At 42.7% G+C, this 20,278-nt stretch overlaps 1 protein-coding gene across 1 annotated transcript in view; it reads right to left on the bottom strand.

The window, feature by feature from the left end:
* Positions 1 to 15,394, bottom strand: part of LOC308285700 (chymotrypsin-like elastase family member 3B) — a gene marked incomplete at both ends in the record, with an annotated part of 39,188 nt that extends 23,794 nt beyond the window's left edge. Inside the window, 7 exons of the mRNA XM_080726546.1 lie at positions 146 to 251; positions 7,705 to 7,857; positions 8,333 to 8,475; positions 9,528 to 9,538; positions 13,355 to 13,452; positions 13,609 to 13,697; positions 15,346 to 15,394. Of these exons, the coding sequence (XP_080582672.1) occupies positions 146 to 251; positions 7,705 to 7,857; positions 8,333 to 8,475; positions 9,528 to 9,538; positions 13,355 to 13,452; positions 13,609 to 13,697; positions 15,346 to 15,394 (649 nt within the window). The remainder of the gene's footprint in view (positions 1 to 145; positions 252 to 7,704; positions 7,858 to 8,332; positions 8,476 to 9,527; positions 9,539 to 13,354; positions 13,453 to 13,608; positions 13,698 to 15,345) is intronic.
* Between the last annotated feature and the right edge of the window lie 4,884 nt (positions 15,395 to 20,278).

Raw genomic sequence — 20,278 nt, forward strand, 5'->3', positions numbered from 1 at the left:
CGGACGGACGGACGGACAGACAGACAGACAGACAGACAGACAGACAGACAGACAGCCGGTGGAGGTTTTGATAGTAAGTGCGACCTGACGGTCGCAATCAAGAAGACAATTAAATCAAGTCATATGATTGGCAGAGCTTAATTACCAATATTCTGCTTGGCCAGCGAGTCCACTGCAGCCTGGAGATGGGTCAGCTTCTTGTCCATGGTGGATTCCAGAGATCTGATGTTTCTGGCGTTAGTTGTCGCTGACTGCAGAAGTGTCCAGGTCAAGAAGCCTTCAAGAGGATGTCTGTGTTCTCTATGCACTTGTTGGATAGCACTGCTCACACTGGCACAGAGAAGGTCTTTTTATAGGCAGACAAGACAACTAACTCCTGACCCTTTACGACAGTTCAAATATGATTATTTTGGGGGGGGTCCCCAGATCAAATATGATTATTTTGCTGTTATTTTGCTGTTTACTCACTAGGTCTCAACATCCACAAAACAGAGATCATGACGCAAGAGAGATCTCCACCCTTTCATCATCAGCGGCACTCCCCTCAAGGTTGTTCTGCTGCCTCGGCAGCATACTGACCGACGCCCTCCTGCCAAACTGATGATGACATCCAGGCCTGTATCAATCAAGCCTCTTATGCCTTTGGCAGACTGCGCTCTCTGAAAACAACCACCTATTAACCTGACTTGCGTCAGATGGTGGCAGTAGTGCGTAGGCTACCGCTCTACTTTACCATCTGAGATCTCTCGGGCAGACTCGATGTAAGGGGCGGGCCATTTTTTGAAATTCTTTAGCAGGTGATTGGATGTGGCCTTCTCTCTGTCACAGTCTGGGAGTGCCAACTCCAACCACTCATATTGGCCTGTCTGCATCCACGTGGTCTGCAATCAGACTCCATTGGCTCAGAGCCACTCAGAGCCCGCCCGTAGCTGCCGCTGATTGGTCCGGCCCGGGGCTTTACGAGCGTTATCAACTCCCACCGAGAGATCTCAGATGGTAAAGTAGAGCGGTAGCCTACGCACTACTGCCACCATCTGACGCAAGTCAGGTTAACCACCTATAAGAACACCAACAAAAGTCGCCGTTACCAGGGCAGTGTGTGTGTCTGTCTACACTGCTATATGGGTCAGAAGCCTGGACTGCCTATCAGATGCCTTCAACGCATCCTTGGCATCACCTGGCAGGACCGTGTTACACACACTGACATTCTCCAAAGTGTTCTTTTTTTTAGGATTACTTAATCCAGCCTAGGGCATTCACCAAATATTCGAATATTTGAATATCAAAGTCACTATTCAACGTTGTTCACCGAAGTGGAATATTCGCTTATTTAATTGTTTTTATTGTTTTTTCTCTTTAGAAAATATATAGTTTATAAAACTTGGCTAGATAGGAAGTCATACAAATGAGTTGTCAATGCCCCTGGTGGATGAATTTGTTAATGCTCTATACCAGGGGTTCTCAAACCTTTTTAGGCCGCGACCCCCAAAATAAACATATTTGAACTGGGGACCCCCACCCTTGGAAGCACTTGGAATTGTAGGTATTACATTAAATGTGACTCGGTTCCGCAGATAAATATTGTGAAAATAGCCGATCTACATACTATGTAGATCGGCTATTTTCACAATGTTCGCCTCTTGCTTACTTAATATTTGACTGTTTGGCCTGTCCTGTCGAATATTCGACTATTCGAATACTTTTAGGTCGAATAATTGGAATATAAAAAATCACTATTCGTGAATACCCTAATCCAGCCTGATATACAGTACTGTTTTGTAACTTATGTATGAGTGAGCAGACGCACCCTATTACCGTACATGAGCACATTTCCTAATAATGATGAAATCTGCTATCACTTGGAGATTCTAACACTTCCCAGTAACAACTGCTGTCAGCTACAACTTAGGTCACCAGGTCATTGTGTGACTGTTTTCCATGACATGATTAACGGGTGGTGGTCCACAGGGACGTGCTGGCCATTGGGAAAAGCGGGACAACTCCCGAATGGCCGGTTCATTCCCGGCCAGTCCAGGCCGGCCATTAGGAAAAAAAGAAAAATAAAATGTCGGCCTTCGTTCCATTTTGGGGGCTGGGCGGCCAACAAAGTAAATCGTCACTGTTGGGCAGAAACCTTGTATCTCTAAGTTTCAAATTCATACATTTCTTCGCAAAGCAAAGCCCTGCTTCATTATACAAGGCCGTTGCACAAAAGTAGTGAAAACAGCCGATCTACAAGCACACAACGCCTCGCGGTGCGAGGCGTTGTGTGCTTGTAGATCGGCTGTTTTCACTAGTTTAAATCAGTTTTAAAATGATAAATACAAAACAAACGGTTTTGGACATACAAGGTTTCCACCCGACAACGACGAAATATAACTCATGTACAGTAATTGGCCCACTGGCTTGTCACTTGTCATGACCTGCAATGGCAAATCTTTGAGTAGCAGCAGCGCTATAGAGAGAGATCTCTCTCTATAGCGCGCAATGAGGGCCTCTCCAACTCTTTTCCCCGGGCTGAATCAGGGGACCAGCATGTCCCTGGTGGTCCATGTCTGTCTCTTCTTGTCTATAGTGGAGTCTCACGTCTCATGTCATTTTTCTCAAGGCCCACGCAGGGCTGTGTGTCTGCTGCGACAGACAAGCATTGCTTTCTGCATACACCTCAGCTTTTTAACTGGACAGAGGAACAGCCAGCCCTGAACCCTTCCTAATATTTCAGAGAGTTGTTGGAAGATCTTTTCTCCGCCCCTATAAGATAACACTGTGCTTGTCTGTGAGAGAAATAACTTCTTGTTTGCACAGTAGGGCAGGGGTTTTCAACTGATTGTGAACCCGGGATGGTAACACTTGCTATGCATCCATAATGCATTATAGTAAGTCAGCTAATAACCATGTATGGTAATAGTTATTAGAACTAAAATACACATAACCCTTTATAGATTCTCAACCAATCGTTCATGGACACATGTTCTTAAATAATGACTGAAATATTATGCTAGTGAGCAGAGAGTGTGATTGAGTGTTTTTTTTAGATATATTTTTTTATTTCTTAATCCAGCCTGATAATACTGTAAATTGTAATTTATGTATGAGTGAGCAGACACACCTTATTACACACCTTAGATTCTAACTCCCTTTTCTGTGGAAATACTTGACCTCCTTAGTAACAACTGCTGTCAGCTACAACTTACTGTATAGGTCACCAGGTCATTGAGTGAACTCTTTCTCAACGTGTGGTCCATGGAACACTAGTGGACCATGACATGATCAGACGTAGCCATAAATTATAACTATTTTTTTTTTACTACACTAGGTGTTTTTAATTATTCTGAATGCATTGCAAGCATTTGTTTTGCACCAAAAACATTCCTTGGGCTAGAAATGGACCCCCATACCACTGTGAAAAGTGATGACTCATCACTAAACCATAATTTTATGGGCTGTTTTTAGCCCAATTAATATTTTTTTGTGCAAAACAAATGCTTGCAATGGATTCAGAATAATTAAAAACACCTAGTTAGACCCCTCACATCCCACTTAAAGCATATTTTTTGGGAGTGATTTTTTTCCCCTATAGTATAGTGTATAGTGAGTGAATGAGACCCAGAATTACCCTAGCTGTCAAAGATTTTCCTAGGGAAACTGAATTTCAGTCTTTGTGACATGTGTTACTATACACCTTTACAAACACATTGGTCAAGAAACTTTTTGGTAAGGAATTTATTCCAGGATTTGACACTATTTCTGAAGATATCCCCTGACTACTGCCACAGAGTGTGACTGATTGATTGATTGAAGGCTTTATTAGAAGTTTGCATAGGAAAATGTACAGATTCATGACGGTACAGTTCACTGGTACAAGGTCTACTAAAAGGAGATCCATGAAAAGACTAAGCTTATTTCAACAGGAAACCATTAAAGTATCTCATATAACATTGAATGACAGACAAATAGAACACAGTACTATGCAGTAGATATGTAAAGAAAAAAAGAAAACAGTAGGTCTATACAATCAGTAAGTACAGTATATACAATATATACAAGGAAGGGGCAGGTAACAGTAAGTCTAAACAATCAGTATGTACAGTATATACAAGGAAGGGGCAGGGAGGGTAGGGTTGGGCTAGGTTTTTACCAGTTGTGAACGGCTGCTGCCTGTAAGTGGTTTTTTAGGGCAATTTTAAAGGATGCTAGTGATCCACACTCCTTTATGGCCTTCGGTAAGGCATTCCACATTTTTGTGGTGTAGCAGAAGAACGAGTTCGACCCTTTCTTTGAGTTGACTCTGGGTTGAACGTGATCTGTGGCACTGCCTCTGGTGTTGTAATTATGGACATCCTTAACGTTTATAAAGTATTTTGACAGGTACTTGGGTATCATAGTGGTGTAGTGTATCTTGTACACCAGGCCCATTGCAAGTTGCTGTACTCTGTCATCTACTCTGAGCCACCCCACTCTTAACTGGTGAGTAGCGGTGAGGTGAGTCTGATTGGGAAGGTTAAGCAGGACCCTAATTAGTTTATTTTGGGCTGTTTGGAGTTTAGTTTTTAGGGCTTGTGGGGCGTCACGATACCATACGTGGACTCCATAGTCAAAGAGGGGCTGGATTATTGCACCAGCTATGGTCTTCAGTGTGTTGAAGTTGACCATTGGGGCGATCCTCTGTAGGAAACGAGTTCGTTGGTTGATTTTTTGTATTACTTTTGAAGTCATCTTTTCGCTGGAAAGATTAGCTTCAAGGATACATCCTAAGTAGGAGATTTCGTTTTTTCGTGTTATGACCTTGTCACCCACTTTGATTGTGAAGTTCTCTACCTTTTTGAGGTTATGATTTGATCCAAAGAGGATGGACTCGGTTTTGCCCAGGTGAATTGATAATTTGTTGTCGTTAAGCCATGTGCAGATCTTACTCAGTTCAGAGTTAAGTGTCTTTTCAACCTGCAAGTGGTCCTTGCCCGAGACTAGGAGAGCCGAGTCATCCGCGAACAGGAACAGGTTGCAGTCGCAAGCAGATGCCATGTCGTTCACGTATATTAGGAACAACAGAGGTCCCAGTATGCTACCTTGGGGAACTCCACAGCTTACTGGGAGGGGGGGGGACAGGGTACCGTTAATCTCCACCACCTGTTCCCTCCCCACCAGGTAAGATTGCATCCAGCTCACTGCTGCGCTGTCAAGACCGATGGCAGTATTATGTTATCAGTCTGATATGTGTAATGGAGGATAGCGTCGCTATCGTGCAGAAAACTCTCATCTCCACGTTTTAACGTTTTGTGTTTTTTACGTAAATGAATGTCCTACTTGATCTGATCATGCTACACAACTATATCGCCACATGAAAGCATCAAAAGTAACAGATCTACAAGCTTGAAATGCAGTGCGAAGCGACGCATTTTGAATTAGAAAAGTAGCGGTTTTGGTGGGAGGTTTCAACCTGACAGAGACGTTCTATAGTCATACTACTATCTAGTATTTCACATATTATGTGAAATACTGGATAGTAGTATGATTATAGAACAGTCAGACTGGATTATAGTACTTTAAGCAGGTATTTCTACTGACATGTGTCACACTGTAGCACATGGAACACTGAAGTTTTTGTTTACAAAATGTTAGCTAGTACGGGAAAAATGCCATTGGTGTATAAAATATACCAAACTTTATGCACATGTACAGATGAGGATGCTTTTTACATTCTCTTTGTTCTTTTGCCTTTTGCACTCTTTCTTTCCTAAGCCATTATTACTTGTATTTTTTATAATCTTAGATGTGTTGTGTTTTTTTGTTGTTTTGTTGTTGTTCTACCACTGCATTGTCTGAAGGAAGCCGAACAAAAATAAGTTTTACTCTTATGTACCTGTACAAAAGATGTAACAATAAAGTACAACCTTGACCTTGAACCTTGTATTGAGTAGCTCTAGCTAAACTGTACAGTAAGTCACAAATGGCAAATGGGACCTGAAAACGTAAAAAGATTGAACAGGACAGCTCTGCTCTCTGACCCAGCAGATAGCTGGAGGGCAGTGTTTGTCTGGACACTGGAGCTTTTGATAAACAGATTTGGTGTAGAGGGAAAATGTAGGTGGACCAGGTGTAGATCCCTGGGGGACCCCGGTCAATTAAGTATAGGAAAACAGTACAGAAGTGACGTGTTTCTATCAACTAGACTTTTGGGGGGGTCTACTTCCCAGCTCTGTAAAAAATAACATACCGGTATGCTGGTAGGCTCGTTATTATTTCCAAGTCAGAAGAATGCAGATTTCACTAATCACTACCACTAACGGCCTAAACATAACTTAATCCTGATTATAAACCAAACCTTGAATCCAAACTTCAAAACATCCTCTTGATAAGTGGACAAGCAAAGTGTAAAGACATTCGCTGCACACATGCACACACAAAGACTGAGAGACCAGACATAATTAATAATAATAATAAAAATAATGATGGTGTTTATTTGGACAGTCATAAATCACCTGCAGACATCCAGTAGGTCCTTAGTAATGGAGCATAATCTGAGGAGATGAAATGTCAAGAAATAGTATTAATTCATTATTGATTAATCTATCACACACACACACACACACACACACACACACACACACACACACACACACACACACACACACACACACACACACACACACACACACACACACACACGTATATTGAAAAGGAAATGTGCATATTTCACTGCGATGGGCTTGATGAAGGGCTCGTATCAACAGGGGACAGCAACCTTTTTGACATGAAGTACCATGTTTTCATTTTCTTGATAGTCATGTCAATTATTACATTGAATTATGACACCACATCTATATTAAATATTTCCAACTGATTTTGATTGTCCATATAGGCTATACATAACCTTTTCCTCTTTAGAAATATGTTCTTTCACATTCAGGATGTAATGAGCAATCATCCCACATATCTCCCAGACTCCCCAGTCAGTAGGGGTTTGAATGAATGTAAAATAAAATCATGTGCCAGATGTAATTTGTATTTAACTGACTAAACGTTTATGTATTATTATTTAATTGTAAAAGTAAAAACCTCTCTCTCACAAACGTATGCCAGTGTGCCAGTGATCACCCTCCCCTGACCCTGTGCCAATGTTGGCACGAGTGTTGTAAACTGCTACATGAACAGGTCTCAATGAATTGAGTGCAAAAGGACCCTAATGTAAACAAGCCATTTAAAGGACAACTTTGTTTTTTTACAACAAGGGTTCATATTTTAGATAGTCAATAGAGGAAAGAAAAGATGAGTGTTAAAATGTTTTCATTTACGTCTTTCTATCATTTTAGTGATTTTAACGATTTTGATTTGCATGCATGCCCTCAGGTTGGGGGCATGCATGCAAGTGGCTAAATATGTATTTTTAGACACAATTAAGCCCATTCCCAAGATGCACTGCAATCTTTCATGGGCAGATGTGACTTATGGGGGTTGGTGTAAATAGTTACAAAGAAATTGCCGACTAATTGTGTCAAAAAAGACATAGCCACTTGTACGCATGCCCCCAACCACTGAAATCAATACTGAAATCGCTAAAACAATAGAAAGTAAATGATAACATTTTAACACTGATCTTTTCTTTTCTCTAATTACAATCTAAAGTACGAACCCTTGTTGTAAAAAAACTAAGTTGAACTGTACTGTGCTGTGCTTTTCCAATGCTAATAAAGTATTCAGTCTTACGTCACTGAGCCAGTCGCTGAAGGCAGAGTTCCTGGTGAACACGGTGGGCTTCTTCACTTCGTTGCACTGGCGGTTGGAGACGAAGCTGGTCACACCGTGGACGTACCACCTACCATCCTGTCCCTTACAGTTCAGAGGACCCCCGGAGTCCCCCTGAGACAGAGACATGGACACACACATGGACACACGCACACACACAAACACACATATAGCTGTCAGATTTTCTGAAGCAGTCCAAAGAGAACGTTTGGATAACAGTGGCCGGTGGATTCATGAACTAAATTTGCAGAGCTCTGCAAGGTAAATGCATAAATGTAGACGACAGCACTATAAAGTATCCCCATAATGCAAGAGAGGAGATTTCCGAATGACTTATTACTTATTTAATAATGCATTTTTATAATGGTTCATTCATTCATACATTGGGAGGTGAAGCGGTGAACAGTCGACACCAGCGTCCTCACCTCCCACATTCACACACCAACGGTGACAAGCTGACATGACACCGACCAACTCACTGGAGGCACTGTGGGGTTCAGTGTCTTGCCCAAGGACACTTCGACAACCCCTGTGAGGGGTACTGAGGTAACATCCCCGCCCCTGTGAGGGGTACTGTGAGGTAACGTACGTTGCATCCAGATACGACGTCTCCTCCAGCACAGATCATGTTGGTCTTGACGTTGATGCCCCACCACTCACTGCTGCTGCACACGCTGTGTTCCACCACCGGGAGCAGCGCCTGCTGCAGCTTGTCAGGCATGGGACCACCAGCTGCAGGGAGAACACACAGACATCATATAATCATGTTAGTTCTTCCTGAAATACTTGAGGAAAAAGGTTCTCAGCGAGCACGGTCAGGACCTGGACCAATCAGTGATGTATCGATCAGGGCCAGATCACAGCCCATATGGGGATGATCTTGACGTCCCTTTTTTGTTTGACAGGATTTATGTTGGTTGAAATCAGGTGATATTCTAGGCCAGATACATATCATAATAGATATACTGTTCCTACGAAACAGTGTGGGCTCGCTTGTGACTATATTCTGCAGCGTGCTAACTGTCATGTGAAGCTCAACCAATACTCCAGCTAACACCACTCCCAGATGTTTTTCCGCACCTCAATTTGGGAGCGTGTCGCTGTTACTACATCTCATCTTTTCGACACCCGACTCTAACCCTCACCCTAACCCTAACCTCCGTGGAGTGAATCGCTAACCCTCCGATCGAAATGATGGGCGTTCGCAAAAGCGAGATTTCCCCCTCAATTGCACCTCATTGGCTAAGGGCCCTGACTTTGTACTGTCGTAGCGGAACTTGATAAATAAATAATGAAGATAACGTAGTGTTCTCGCCTTTCAGGCGATCCCAGAATATAACCTTATATGCTCATATTTCAACTAACATTACAAACAATAACAATAATCCTGTCAAACAAAAAAGTCCATATGATGTAATGATGTCAGATCATCCCCATATGGGCTGTGATCTGGCCCCAATCCAGACGTCACTGATTGGTCCAGGTCCTGACCGTGCTTGCTGGGTTAGATTATGATTATTGTGACTTGGTGTTCTGTGGTTTTAGTTTAGCTTTTTGTCTTTAGTTTGTTGACATTTTCATCGTTTTGCAGACAGTGCCGTTCAATATTCTGGGCCAGGGACTGCAGATGGGGGCAACCAGAGCCAACTGGCATCTAAAGCCCGTATCAGAGTCGGGTCCGCGGTGGATGGTGCTGTGTAGTCTTTTTGAGCGTTAACGTTGTAGTTTTATGACTCAAAAAGACTACACGGCACTACACCGCGGTGGACGGCCGCGGACCCGACTCTGATACGGGCTTAACAAGGTGCAGGTACAAGAGGTGAGGAGAGGAGTGCTGGGGTCACAGTCTGGGGTGGAAAATGCAGAGTGAGTTTGTCATGCAGAGTCTGCAGTCCTGACTGGAGGGGTGGGGGGGGGGGGGGTGTCAGCGGTCATTCCACAGCTTGGAGGCCTTGAGGGAGAAGAGTCTACAGCAGGGGTTCCAAAACGTTTTTGTCTCAGGGCACCCCATAAATATTTTTTTAATCCGAGGCACCCCTACAATATAATTTTCACTCCCAGCACCTTATATTTATAGCATATCGTCGTTGTCGGGTGGAAACTTTGTATGTCCAAAACTGTTTGTTTTGTATTTATCATCTATAAAATGTACTAAACTAGTGAAAACAGCAGATCTACAAGCACACAACGCCTCGCATCGCGAGGCGTTGTGTGCTTGTATATCGTCTGTTTTCACTAGTTTTGTGCGACAGTCTTGTATGATTAAGCAGGGCTTTACTTTACCAAAAGATGTACACATTTGAAACTTGGAGATACCAGTAAGACTCCCTAATCGGGAGATAAGCGACCGTCAGGTCACATGTATACACAAAGAGGGCTGTAACTGCCATTGCTTCCTAAGTGTGGGCAATGTATAGTTTTGGTTGGCTGAGAAAATGTGGGGTTAGCTGTGACATGGTTGCGTTTATGTGGGCAGAAAACGATTTTAGGGCAAAAATTGTAGGAGCAGTGGCCAAAAATGTGTTTTACAAATCGGCCTGAAGGTGGCGCAATATGGGACAGATCCAAGGTGATGAAATCAGTGTACACATACTGTGTACCGATTTGCGTGATTTTAGGGCAAAAATTGTAGGAGCAGTGTCCACAAATGTGTTTTGCAAGAATCGGCCACATGGTGGCGCTAGAAGAGGGCCATGTGACAAATGAGGAGTGGGGTGTCCGCGTAGCCTTGGCGGACAAATAGGTACCGGCCCCGGCTCTCCCGGACGCTCCTAGGCCGAGTTACGGCATTTTATGTGAGCTGCAGTGGAGGGGGTCCTCCACTGGGGGCGTCACCACTTTTGCATCCGTTCTGGAGCACCAGGAGTGGGTGGTCCCCGGGAATTCCCCGTGAGCAGCCCCGTTGGGGTGGTCATTTGGTCATTTTTGCACATTTGGTCATTTTTTACACTTGGGGGTCCCCCAGGGAGCTGGGGGTCCCTGGAGCTCCGGGGGTCCTTGGAGGTAGTAGTTTGGCAGGTAAGGAGTGTGTGTGCAAAATGTGGCATGGATGGGGGCAACGGTTGTGGAGATATGAGCAGGGCAAAAGTGTGACATGTGACGTGTCACTCACGGATGGACATTTTTTACACCTGGGGGTCCCCCAGGGACCTAGGGGTCCCTGGAGCTGCGGGGGTCCTTGGAGGTTGTAGTTTGGCAGGTAAGGAGAGTGTGTGCAAAATTTGGCATGGATGGGGGCAACGGTTGTGGAGATATGAGCAGGGCAAAAGTGTGACGTGTGACGTGTGACTGACTGACTCACTCACTCACTGACTGACGGACTGACAGCCGGTGGAGGTTTTGGTAGTAAATGCGACCTGACGGTCGCAACAAGGTTTCTGCCCGACTGTGACGATATTTTAGTGACTATGTTGAGAGGAAAACTTTCAGATAATAGCCATTTTGGTTAGAACTGACTGAAAATAACTTTGTACTTCAAGTTTAAAATGATACTAAATATTTTTTCAAGTGTCCATAAATTCCAAATATTATCAAATTATCTCGCGGCACCCCTGGACTGCCGTCAAGCTTTGAAAACTTTTTTTATGATATCATCGCGATAATCAAAATATCCCCAACATCCATTATCCTGGGGCAGAACATTTGTACTTGTACATCGGCTCTTTTTTGGCAAAGAGATTTGGTAGTGAGTAAAAAAAAGACTGTAGTCCTACGTTATAGTAGTACGTTATTTCCAGGTCTGTTTTAACAATTATAGAGGGTTTAAGAAGTGGTACCAGATATGCAGCTGGACAAATACAAGGTGAATTGATCCCAGTGCATGACGGAGGATAATTCCGCGATAAATGTAAATCTCCACGATAAGATAAACGATAATAAAGACTATCGCCCCATCCCTAGTCTTTATGGATGCAAAAACATTCAAATCTGATTATTGTTATCATCCCATTGTGGAAACCCACAGTGAGAGGAGCATTCTGGTGTGCAGATTTAATAGTCTTTACACCAAGCCCATAGGACAGCTGTCGTTTGTCATTTTGTTTGTGACACCTTTTTTTCAGGCTGTTTAAGGACAGCATAAGGCTGACCTTATATTACACTGCGACGTAATCATCACCACAGCTGCAGATAATCTACATTAATAATGGGTGTGTTGGATTTAGGTGTGTCAACGTACATCAACAACATACTGTTGACTGTTGCCTGTGTTTGCACATTGGTACAGACACGGGTCTGAGGCTGAGCGCACATAAATCTAACACACACATTAGCTGCAGCTGTGTTGCTTACTACCTTGCTGTTCTAACCCATCCTACATCTGTCTGTATGTATGTATGTATGTATGTATGTATGTATGTATGCATGTATGCATGTATGTCTGTCTGTATGTATGTCCGTCCCTCCATCCCGCAGAGCTTAGCATTGGCCAAGCTTTGTGGGAAGCTTACTGAACTGGCACTGCATAAAAGGCACCGCTCACTTCACTGGGTGTGATTTCTTTTAAAAATCTGTTTTAAGTGGTGCTAAGCGCTCCTACGTCTACATGGATAAACTGTTAAAGTGACTGACTGACAAGCAAGAAAGAGTATTGTGTAAAATAAATAATGCATAGTGGTAAATGTATTCATGAACCGTTCGCAACTGGTAAAAACAAACACAGCCCAGCCCTACCCTCCCCTGACCTTTCTTTGTATTTACCTACTGTATTTTTTTCCTCCTGACTATATCTACTGCATAGTACTGTGTTCTGTCATTCAATGTTATATGAGATACTTCAATGGTTTCCTGTGGAAATAAGCTTAGTCTTTTCTAGGATCTCCTTTTAGTAGACCTTGTACCACTGAACTGTACCGTCATGAAACTGTACCTTTTCCTATGCAAACTTCTAATAAAGTCTTCAATCAATTCAATCAAGGGACTATGCGCAATATAGCATGTATTGTGTGTATACTAGTATACTAGTGACCTTTTCTTTTCTTTTCACCCTACATTAAATATCGAGAGTTTGCGCCAGAATTGACCTGTTTTTTGAGTCTCTGCCGGTCATCAAATTATTTTCTCAGGAATGCGACAAAAACAAAACAATCTTCGTGAATTCAAATCTTCATGGGGTGTGTTGTAGTAGAACTATTTATAGACTGTCAAATGTGTATGTATCCTACTTATATTCAACTTTGTAGAATTTAGTTTAAAGCAAATCTCACACTAATGTAGATTTGCCTGCAGCTGTCAAACCAACAGCTGACATCCTCCTGTGACTTCTACCTCTTTGTTTTCAGCATAATCTGTACTGTTTGTAACTATTTGTATGTTACCCTTTCTTTACTACATGTCCTTATAAGACCATGTTTAGAATAGCATCTCTGTTAGAATGAGAGTATAAGAACTGTCTGAAATTGAGATAGGGGAGGCTTCTGCCCCATGGGGCCCAAGCTCTGGCCATGGAGGCCAGAGCTCTGTATGCTGTGAATGCTGTTATTCTGTTCCTGAAATCTTCAATAAATGGTTGACTTCACCCTGACTGGATATTAATATTTTTCTATCATAGTGTAAATGCTAGAAAATAAGTCATTTTTTGGGTAACTACTCCTTCAAGTGATCGAGGACTCACCAGATGCAGTGTCCAGCAGTCAGCACCCAGCGTGGACCAACCAGAGTGCCTCCACACGTGTGATGGTAGCGACTGCCATGCTTCACCTGCAGGGAGATCTGAGGGAACGAAACAAACACACTCCGTTACCACGGTAACTGAACAAGAAGGGACAAACAAAACAAATGAGAGGAGAACAGAACATGGATGATGATGATGATGATGATGATGATGATGATGATGATGATGATGATGATGAAGTGTGTCTGCAGTACCTGCCAAGGCCAGCTGTGAGGACGGGCATCCTGCCCGTTCACCACCCTGCTGGCATCGGGTTCGAATGCTGGGGTGCCACACCCACAAGCTGAGAGGAAACACATGACATGACAGCACCGTTTAAATGCACCATCCCTCACATACTGTACATTATACCAGTGGTTCTCAACCTTTTCAGGCCGCGACCCCCAAACTAATCATATTTTAACTGGGGACCCCCCCACCCTAACAAGCACTAAGAGTTGAGGCATTACATTTTGTATAACACAGTTCTATTGTGAAAATAGCAGATCTACATGCTCACAACAAACGCGAGGCGTTGTGAGCATGTAGATCGGCTATTTTCCCAATTTCTGCCTCTAATATTTGACTATTTGACCAATGTTTAATTTGTCATTTTAGAGGTAATAAAAAGTCCTTAAATTGTCACTTTAGAAATGTGCAGATACCCTCTGTACACTTAAACGTTAAGTTAGTTTGTTTACTGTACAAATTGCAAAAATAATTTGGGGACCCCCCTGAGGTTAGGGCGACCCACAGGTTGAGAACCACTGCATTATACTGGGACCATAGACTGTATACAATATAGTGACTATAGACATCCTGAAACATTGCATTGCTTCATGTTAGTTCCATTATTTTCCATTAAAGTTAGATTCAAGATCCAATATTTTGTATTGTGTACGAGTAGCCTACACAGCAGTCAAATTATCTGGTTTCAGATCCTCAACATTGTATTGGTAACAGAAGCTAATTACAATTTACAATTTAGGCATTTAGCTTAAACTTACAATAAGCAAGGACAGCACAAGAAGGTACATCAAATGCATAGAAATAGTAACCTAGGATCATACTGCAGGTAAACCAAGAACCTATCATCAGTCTAACAGTAGAAGAAAAATCAATCAATCAATCAATCAATCAATCAATCAATCAATCAATCAATCAATCAATCAATCAATCAATCAATAATCAGTCCATTGAAACTATACACACTATAGGATGCCAGGTCAACAATGACCTGGCAACAGTCATAACATGCTACTGACGTGTCGTTTCAAGTCTTCAGGCTTTACTGATCTTTTCCTGATTGCTTGCAAATGCATTTTTTTTTTACGTTTCTTTCCCTGTTTTGTCTTTACATTTTTTTATGGAGCGTATTTTTGCAGAAACCCACAAGTGGCAAGAAACCACTCCATTCACATTGAAAAGCAGAATCAACCTTCATAATTAGATACTTCGAAGACATAAAAATCTTCAGACTAGGATTTAAGTCTAGGATGTACAGGCTATGCTACACACACACGTTTTGCTATGGCAAAACGCTGAGGAAAAAGGCTACAGACATACGACATCACTAGACAAACATGATGCTACGTACACACATTTTACTATGGCAAAACGCTGAGGAAAAAGGCTACAGACACACACACAGCCACTTATAGGAGCGGTGCAAAAAAATAAAAATTAAAGTTTCTGCCAATCCACTGGAAATCTACTGTCTTGCCAATGGCAAGATGCGTGAAGATTTGAAATGGCACATCAGTATCAAATTACATTTTAGCCTTTGCATAAGCATAAGCATAAACAAAATAATGAAGAATAACAACAACAAGTCGTACGGTATAGCTACAGTAAGTAGTACACATGTTCATTAATCATAGCACCACTTCCAGTTTGCACCATACATTCTTTGTACCGTCTCTCAGTGGATAAACGGATGCTCTTCTACCCACCATACGCCGCCAGCAGCAGCACTGAAGCCAGTCCCTGTAGCAGTAACATGGTTGACAGTCTGTCTGTCTGTCTGTCTGTCACAATGTCTCTTATACCCCCAGAGCCTGTTGGCCTCAGAGCCTTAGACCATCTGGGAAACTGTCAGCGTCGACAAATACAATCACTGTTATCGACATCGTTATCTGTAGACGTGCCAGAATTAGGCTGGGAAGAACTTCCTGTCCCACAGATGTGTGTGTAGCATGCTCTGTACAGCACTCTGAGCCATACCTTAAACACACACATGTGACAGAGAGGAGCAGGTCTGACATTGTGTGAACTACAGTCTGATAAATGTGGAGCCAGGAGAGTGCAGAAACGAGTGCAAGCAGGTTGGAACGGGTGGAGAAAAGTGTCTGGGGTTTCACCACACATGAACGTAAATATTCAACATTGAAGGCCGGTGGAGAACGGCTCCATGTGAGTGGAGAGAAGAGAAGGAACAGCAGCTGAACATGGTTCAGTCGGTCCTGACGGATAATAGGCCAACGCTGTTCTGTGATTACAAGGCCATAAAGCGATGCAATTGTCATTCAGAATGAGGTACATTTTGCACCGTGAATAAAGGCACCTGTATGAACCTGTATGTGTTTTCATTGTTTATTCGTCACACCCCCAGTGTGAAATACTTTCAGAATGAATCAGGTGAGCTAATGTAAGGTTCATTGAGTATTGTTCAGCTAGACCAGGGGTGCCCATACTTTTTTGACGTGAGAGCTACTTTTAAAATGACCATCTCAAAATGATCTACCCCCTCCCCACCCGTACATCTATGACAAACACACTTGAAATGGGAAATAGAGGGGGGAAATGTCTTCATCACATACTGTATGGAAGTTGTTATCGGGTTCTTTGTAATGCTGTACTGAATACTCTTGAAAACAAACAAAGCATTGCATTGGGGGGTTTGCCTGATTTACAAGCCATGAAGGGAGCTTTCTTGACAGGCCTTCTTGACGTTAAATAATTAATTAATTCAGGTGAAAAAAGAAAAAAAAAAGAGTGGTTTTGTGATTTGCTATTATAATTTTTTCATAAATATTTTCTTTATACTATAATTATGTGGCATCTTAGTTTTCCACCCTTTCTTGTTTTATTTAGATGTTTTGCTCTGTCCAATTGGACACTTTTGTTTGACTCTGCACTATTGGGTTGTGTTGATAGTATTGAGTATTTTGCTTGTGTTTGACATGGTGGTGAGACACTTGTAGCACTGACTAGCATTGACTGTTATGGACACTTTTGTTTGGCACTGTTTTGTTAAGCTGTGCTTTAAGTATTGCTATTTGTGTGTGTGACGTAACACTTATGAGTGTTGACTGTTTTGTCACTTTATATATTCTTCTTTCTCTGTACCTTGCTCTGTTTACTGTACTACTTCTCTGTAACTTTGTAAACCTTAAACTGCTGTTAGCTGCAAATTGCAACACTAATCGGTTGAATCTAGGGTTGCAATACCTCCCATAGTCAGCCAATGCATCAAAACATTTTTTTGCTATCTGATTGTAATAAACAATGTCAAACTCATCAACATTGGGGCTGTATGGAAAGCTTGGAGTATCCTCTTTCTATCTGCAAGGTGTTTGTTTAATAAAAATCCACCGTAGACATATTATGAGGCATTCCTGCATAACTTCCGGGTATGATGATGATGTCACGCGCATACCCTCAATAAAGGGTTGTATAAATAATTGCTGTACGGGACCTTGATTTCTGTAATACAACATAGAGTGTATGGTACTGATTGTTTGGCAGTGGTCTTCCAGTGGGGGGGAGTTACAGGGGGTCCCCAGCTACATGGACCCTAACAGACCTGTAAGTGTCCATTTGTCCTATTTGTACACTGTCAGAGTTATGAGGACTATACTAATGTACCTTGGCCCAAGGTCACTTGGTCAAAGTTCAAGAACCACTGCATGGGATATGGTTCTAGAGAAAAGAATGTGTACAACAGCATAGTGTGTGTGTGTGTGTGTGTGTGTGTGTGTGTGTGTGTGTGTGTGTGTGTGTGTGTGTGTGTGTGTGTGTGTGCGCGTGTGACAGGCATAAGCCAGGAGAAGGGAAGTGAGCAGCGGAAGGTAGTTAAACTGATAGGAAGACTTTAGTGTCATCATCATGTGCAGTGAGGAACACATTTAGCCGGTGTGACCGAACCGCAGAGCCTCATGGCTTTAGCTTCTACGCTCCACACAAACAGGCCTGTAACAACTTTCTTCCCTCTTCTCTCTTTTAAAAACACGCCATACGTCTAAAGCGCCGGAGGCCCCGGGGCTCCTAGAAGGGATCTGGAGTCTATTCTTTACGCCTCTCTCTCTCCGATACGCTGTTCCTTTTCCCCCCCTCTGGGAAATTAGCATGGTTCTCCGGGGGGGAGCGGCACGTAGCTATAAATTTCCCCCTAAATCAGATCAATTTTGGCCAGAGTGGCTAACAGGCTGCGATTGTTTTCGTGGCTGTGTTATGATAAGGCTCCGGCGAGCAGATATTCTATGTACAGATTTATGGAGCAGGCATGTGCGCCGTGTTTGCATAACACGCCAATGACAGAACCGGGACTAATTCTGATTCGCGTTGCTGCACGGTTATAAACTCGCACAATGAATTCAGACACCAGTGCAGGAGAGCTGTGTGTGTGTGTGTGTGTGTGTGTGTGTGTGTGTGTGTGTGTGTGTGTGTGTGTGTGTGTGTGTGTGTGCGCGCGTGTGTGTGTGTGTGTGTGTGTGTGTGTGTGTGTGTGTGTGTGTGCGCGCGAGAAAGAGATTCACTGTAAAAACCTCTATACAGTAAATCCTGAAGAAATATCAATAAAAGAAGAGAGCGATATACTTGGCAACAAACCAATGTTAATCTATTGCGCTCGTAATGATCTCGACTGGCCGGTTATGTTCAGTAAATCTGGATACATACTGTCTTATTGTGCTTCCTTCTGGCAAACTTTAGTTGAGTAAAAACTGTAAAAACCAGGAGCGCACACACGCTCTCTCACGGGGAATATAAAAATCCCTTGCTTGATATATCGACTGAAGGAGTTTTAACTCCTGTTTGTGAGTGCAAGGTCTGACAGTGCGTCGGTTCTTCCTTCGGCTTTGCAGCGTATAACTTATTTCCCGTTCTCCTCAGCATATTTTTTTCTTCAGTAGACCCAACGTGAGAACATCGAGTCCAAGACGATGTCTCTGAACGCCGAATGTGATTTTCGAGCGGTTTTTGCCAACACAATTTCAAAGTTTTCAAACCGTTTAGGTTGGAGTTCAAGTTTAGCGGAGAGAGAACATCTTGGGGGCACTGGGAATAGGAGTGGGTTTGAGAGAGAGCACAGAATTGCCTCTTAGAAATCAAATGATCGACCCATGCAGTTCACGGCTCGGAACATTTTTGATATCGACATCCGAGATTGAATGTTCTAACTTTGAACTCCCAACTCTTCCGTCGTCTTGTACCGCATTTGTTTCATTCATTATTAAAGATAAAAATCTCAGATTTTGCTGGGGTGGGGGGTGTAAAGTGCAGATGTCAAAGGTAAATGACTGCACAGTACATTTCAGTCATTTCTGTTTCTAAATGGATTTTTTTAACCGAAGAACTTTCATCAAAATACATTCCTCTAATTACTAAATTGTATATAATTATATTTTGGTTGGAGGTTGCTAATGTTTCCATCCAGCTGAGGGTTTTTAAGCTTCAAACAGAGCTTGTGTGAACTGCCAGAGTGCATGTTGTGGTAGCATTTGCATAATGTCTAGCAGTGAACAATGCATGTATTATATCTGGCTCAGCTCCATGTGTGTCTGCACCTCATTTGATCCCATGTAAAGTTGACTCGGGGACGTCGGGGCCTGGGTGGGTGCAGCAGGGGTGAACTTACTGTTTGGACTGTGTGGACCGGGTTGAATCCTCCCATACAAGTGTGTGGGGAACACATAGTATACTGTACGGATCACTGTTCACTATATGTTGCCTACCCACCTATACTGTATGGCCTAAATGGAAAATGGTGCATTTATATAGAGCTTTTATCTAAAGCGCTTTACATAGTTTGTGCGTTACACTCACCCATTCACACATACAGTACGGTACATTCATGCATATCGGAGGAAGACCATGCAAGGCACCAACTGCTCATTTGGGAGCAGAAGGGGGTTCAGAGTCTTGCTCAAGGACACTCCGGGGGAGCCCAGGATCGAACTGGAAACCTTGCACTTCCCATCTGGCTGCTCTAACACTTTGCAAGCTACGGGGAGCCCCTTAATATTAAAATGGCCACTCTACCCCTCAGCCACTGCTGCCCTAGCCTTCAAACACCTCTATCATAACCAGTGTTGTATAAATGAGCTACCACTGTACATGGTATGTATATGGATATAGCAATCTCAAAACCACTGTCCAACAGTCTGCATATGCCATAGGACATATTGTATGTTCATGTTACTGGTGAATGTGGTGATGTATTGTACGTTAGAGCTATTTATAGGCCTACTTGTATGTCAGACCATGTTCAGATGGCTACAGGTCAGACTCCTACTAGTTTTTATTTGTAGTTTTTTACATTTGTTCCTTTTGCCAATCTTACCTTTACAGTGCATCTCTGCTCTTACCTGTATTTTATCCAGCTGTCGCATACTTAACTGCTGTGCTAACACATGACTTTCCCTCAGGGATCAATAAAAGTTGATCTATTTACCATATAAACATCATGTTTTACAATACAGAGGAACTGCTGGCAGACCCAAGGCGGCTGGGTTACCTGACCTATATGTGACCTATGTGTGAGCTTGTAGATCTGATATTTTGAAACAATCTTTAGACATTTGAAACGGGACATTCTGCATAATCTGTACTTTCTACTTTTGGTATCTATAAGTACATTTTGATGCCAATACTTTTGGATGTTTA

Source organism: Nannobrachium achirus (genome assembly GCF_963921795.1).
Source record: "Nannobrachium achirus genome assembly, chromosome: 1".
Taxonomy (NCBI): Eukaryota; Metazoa; Chordata; class Actinopteri; order Myctophiformes; family Myctophidae; genus Nannobrachium; species Nannobrachium achirus.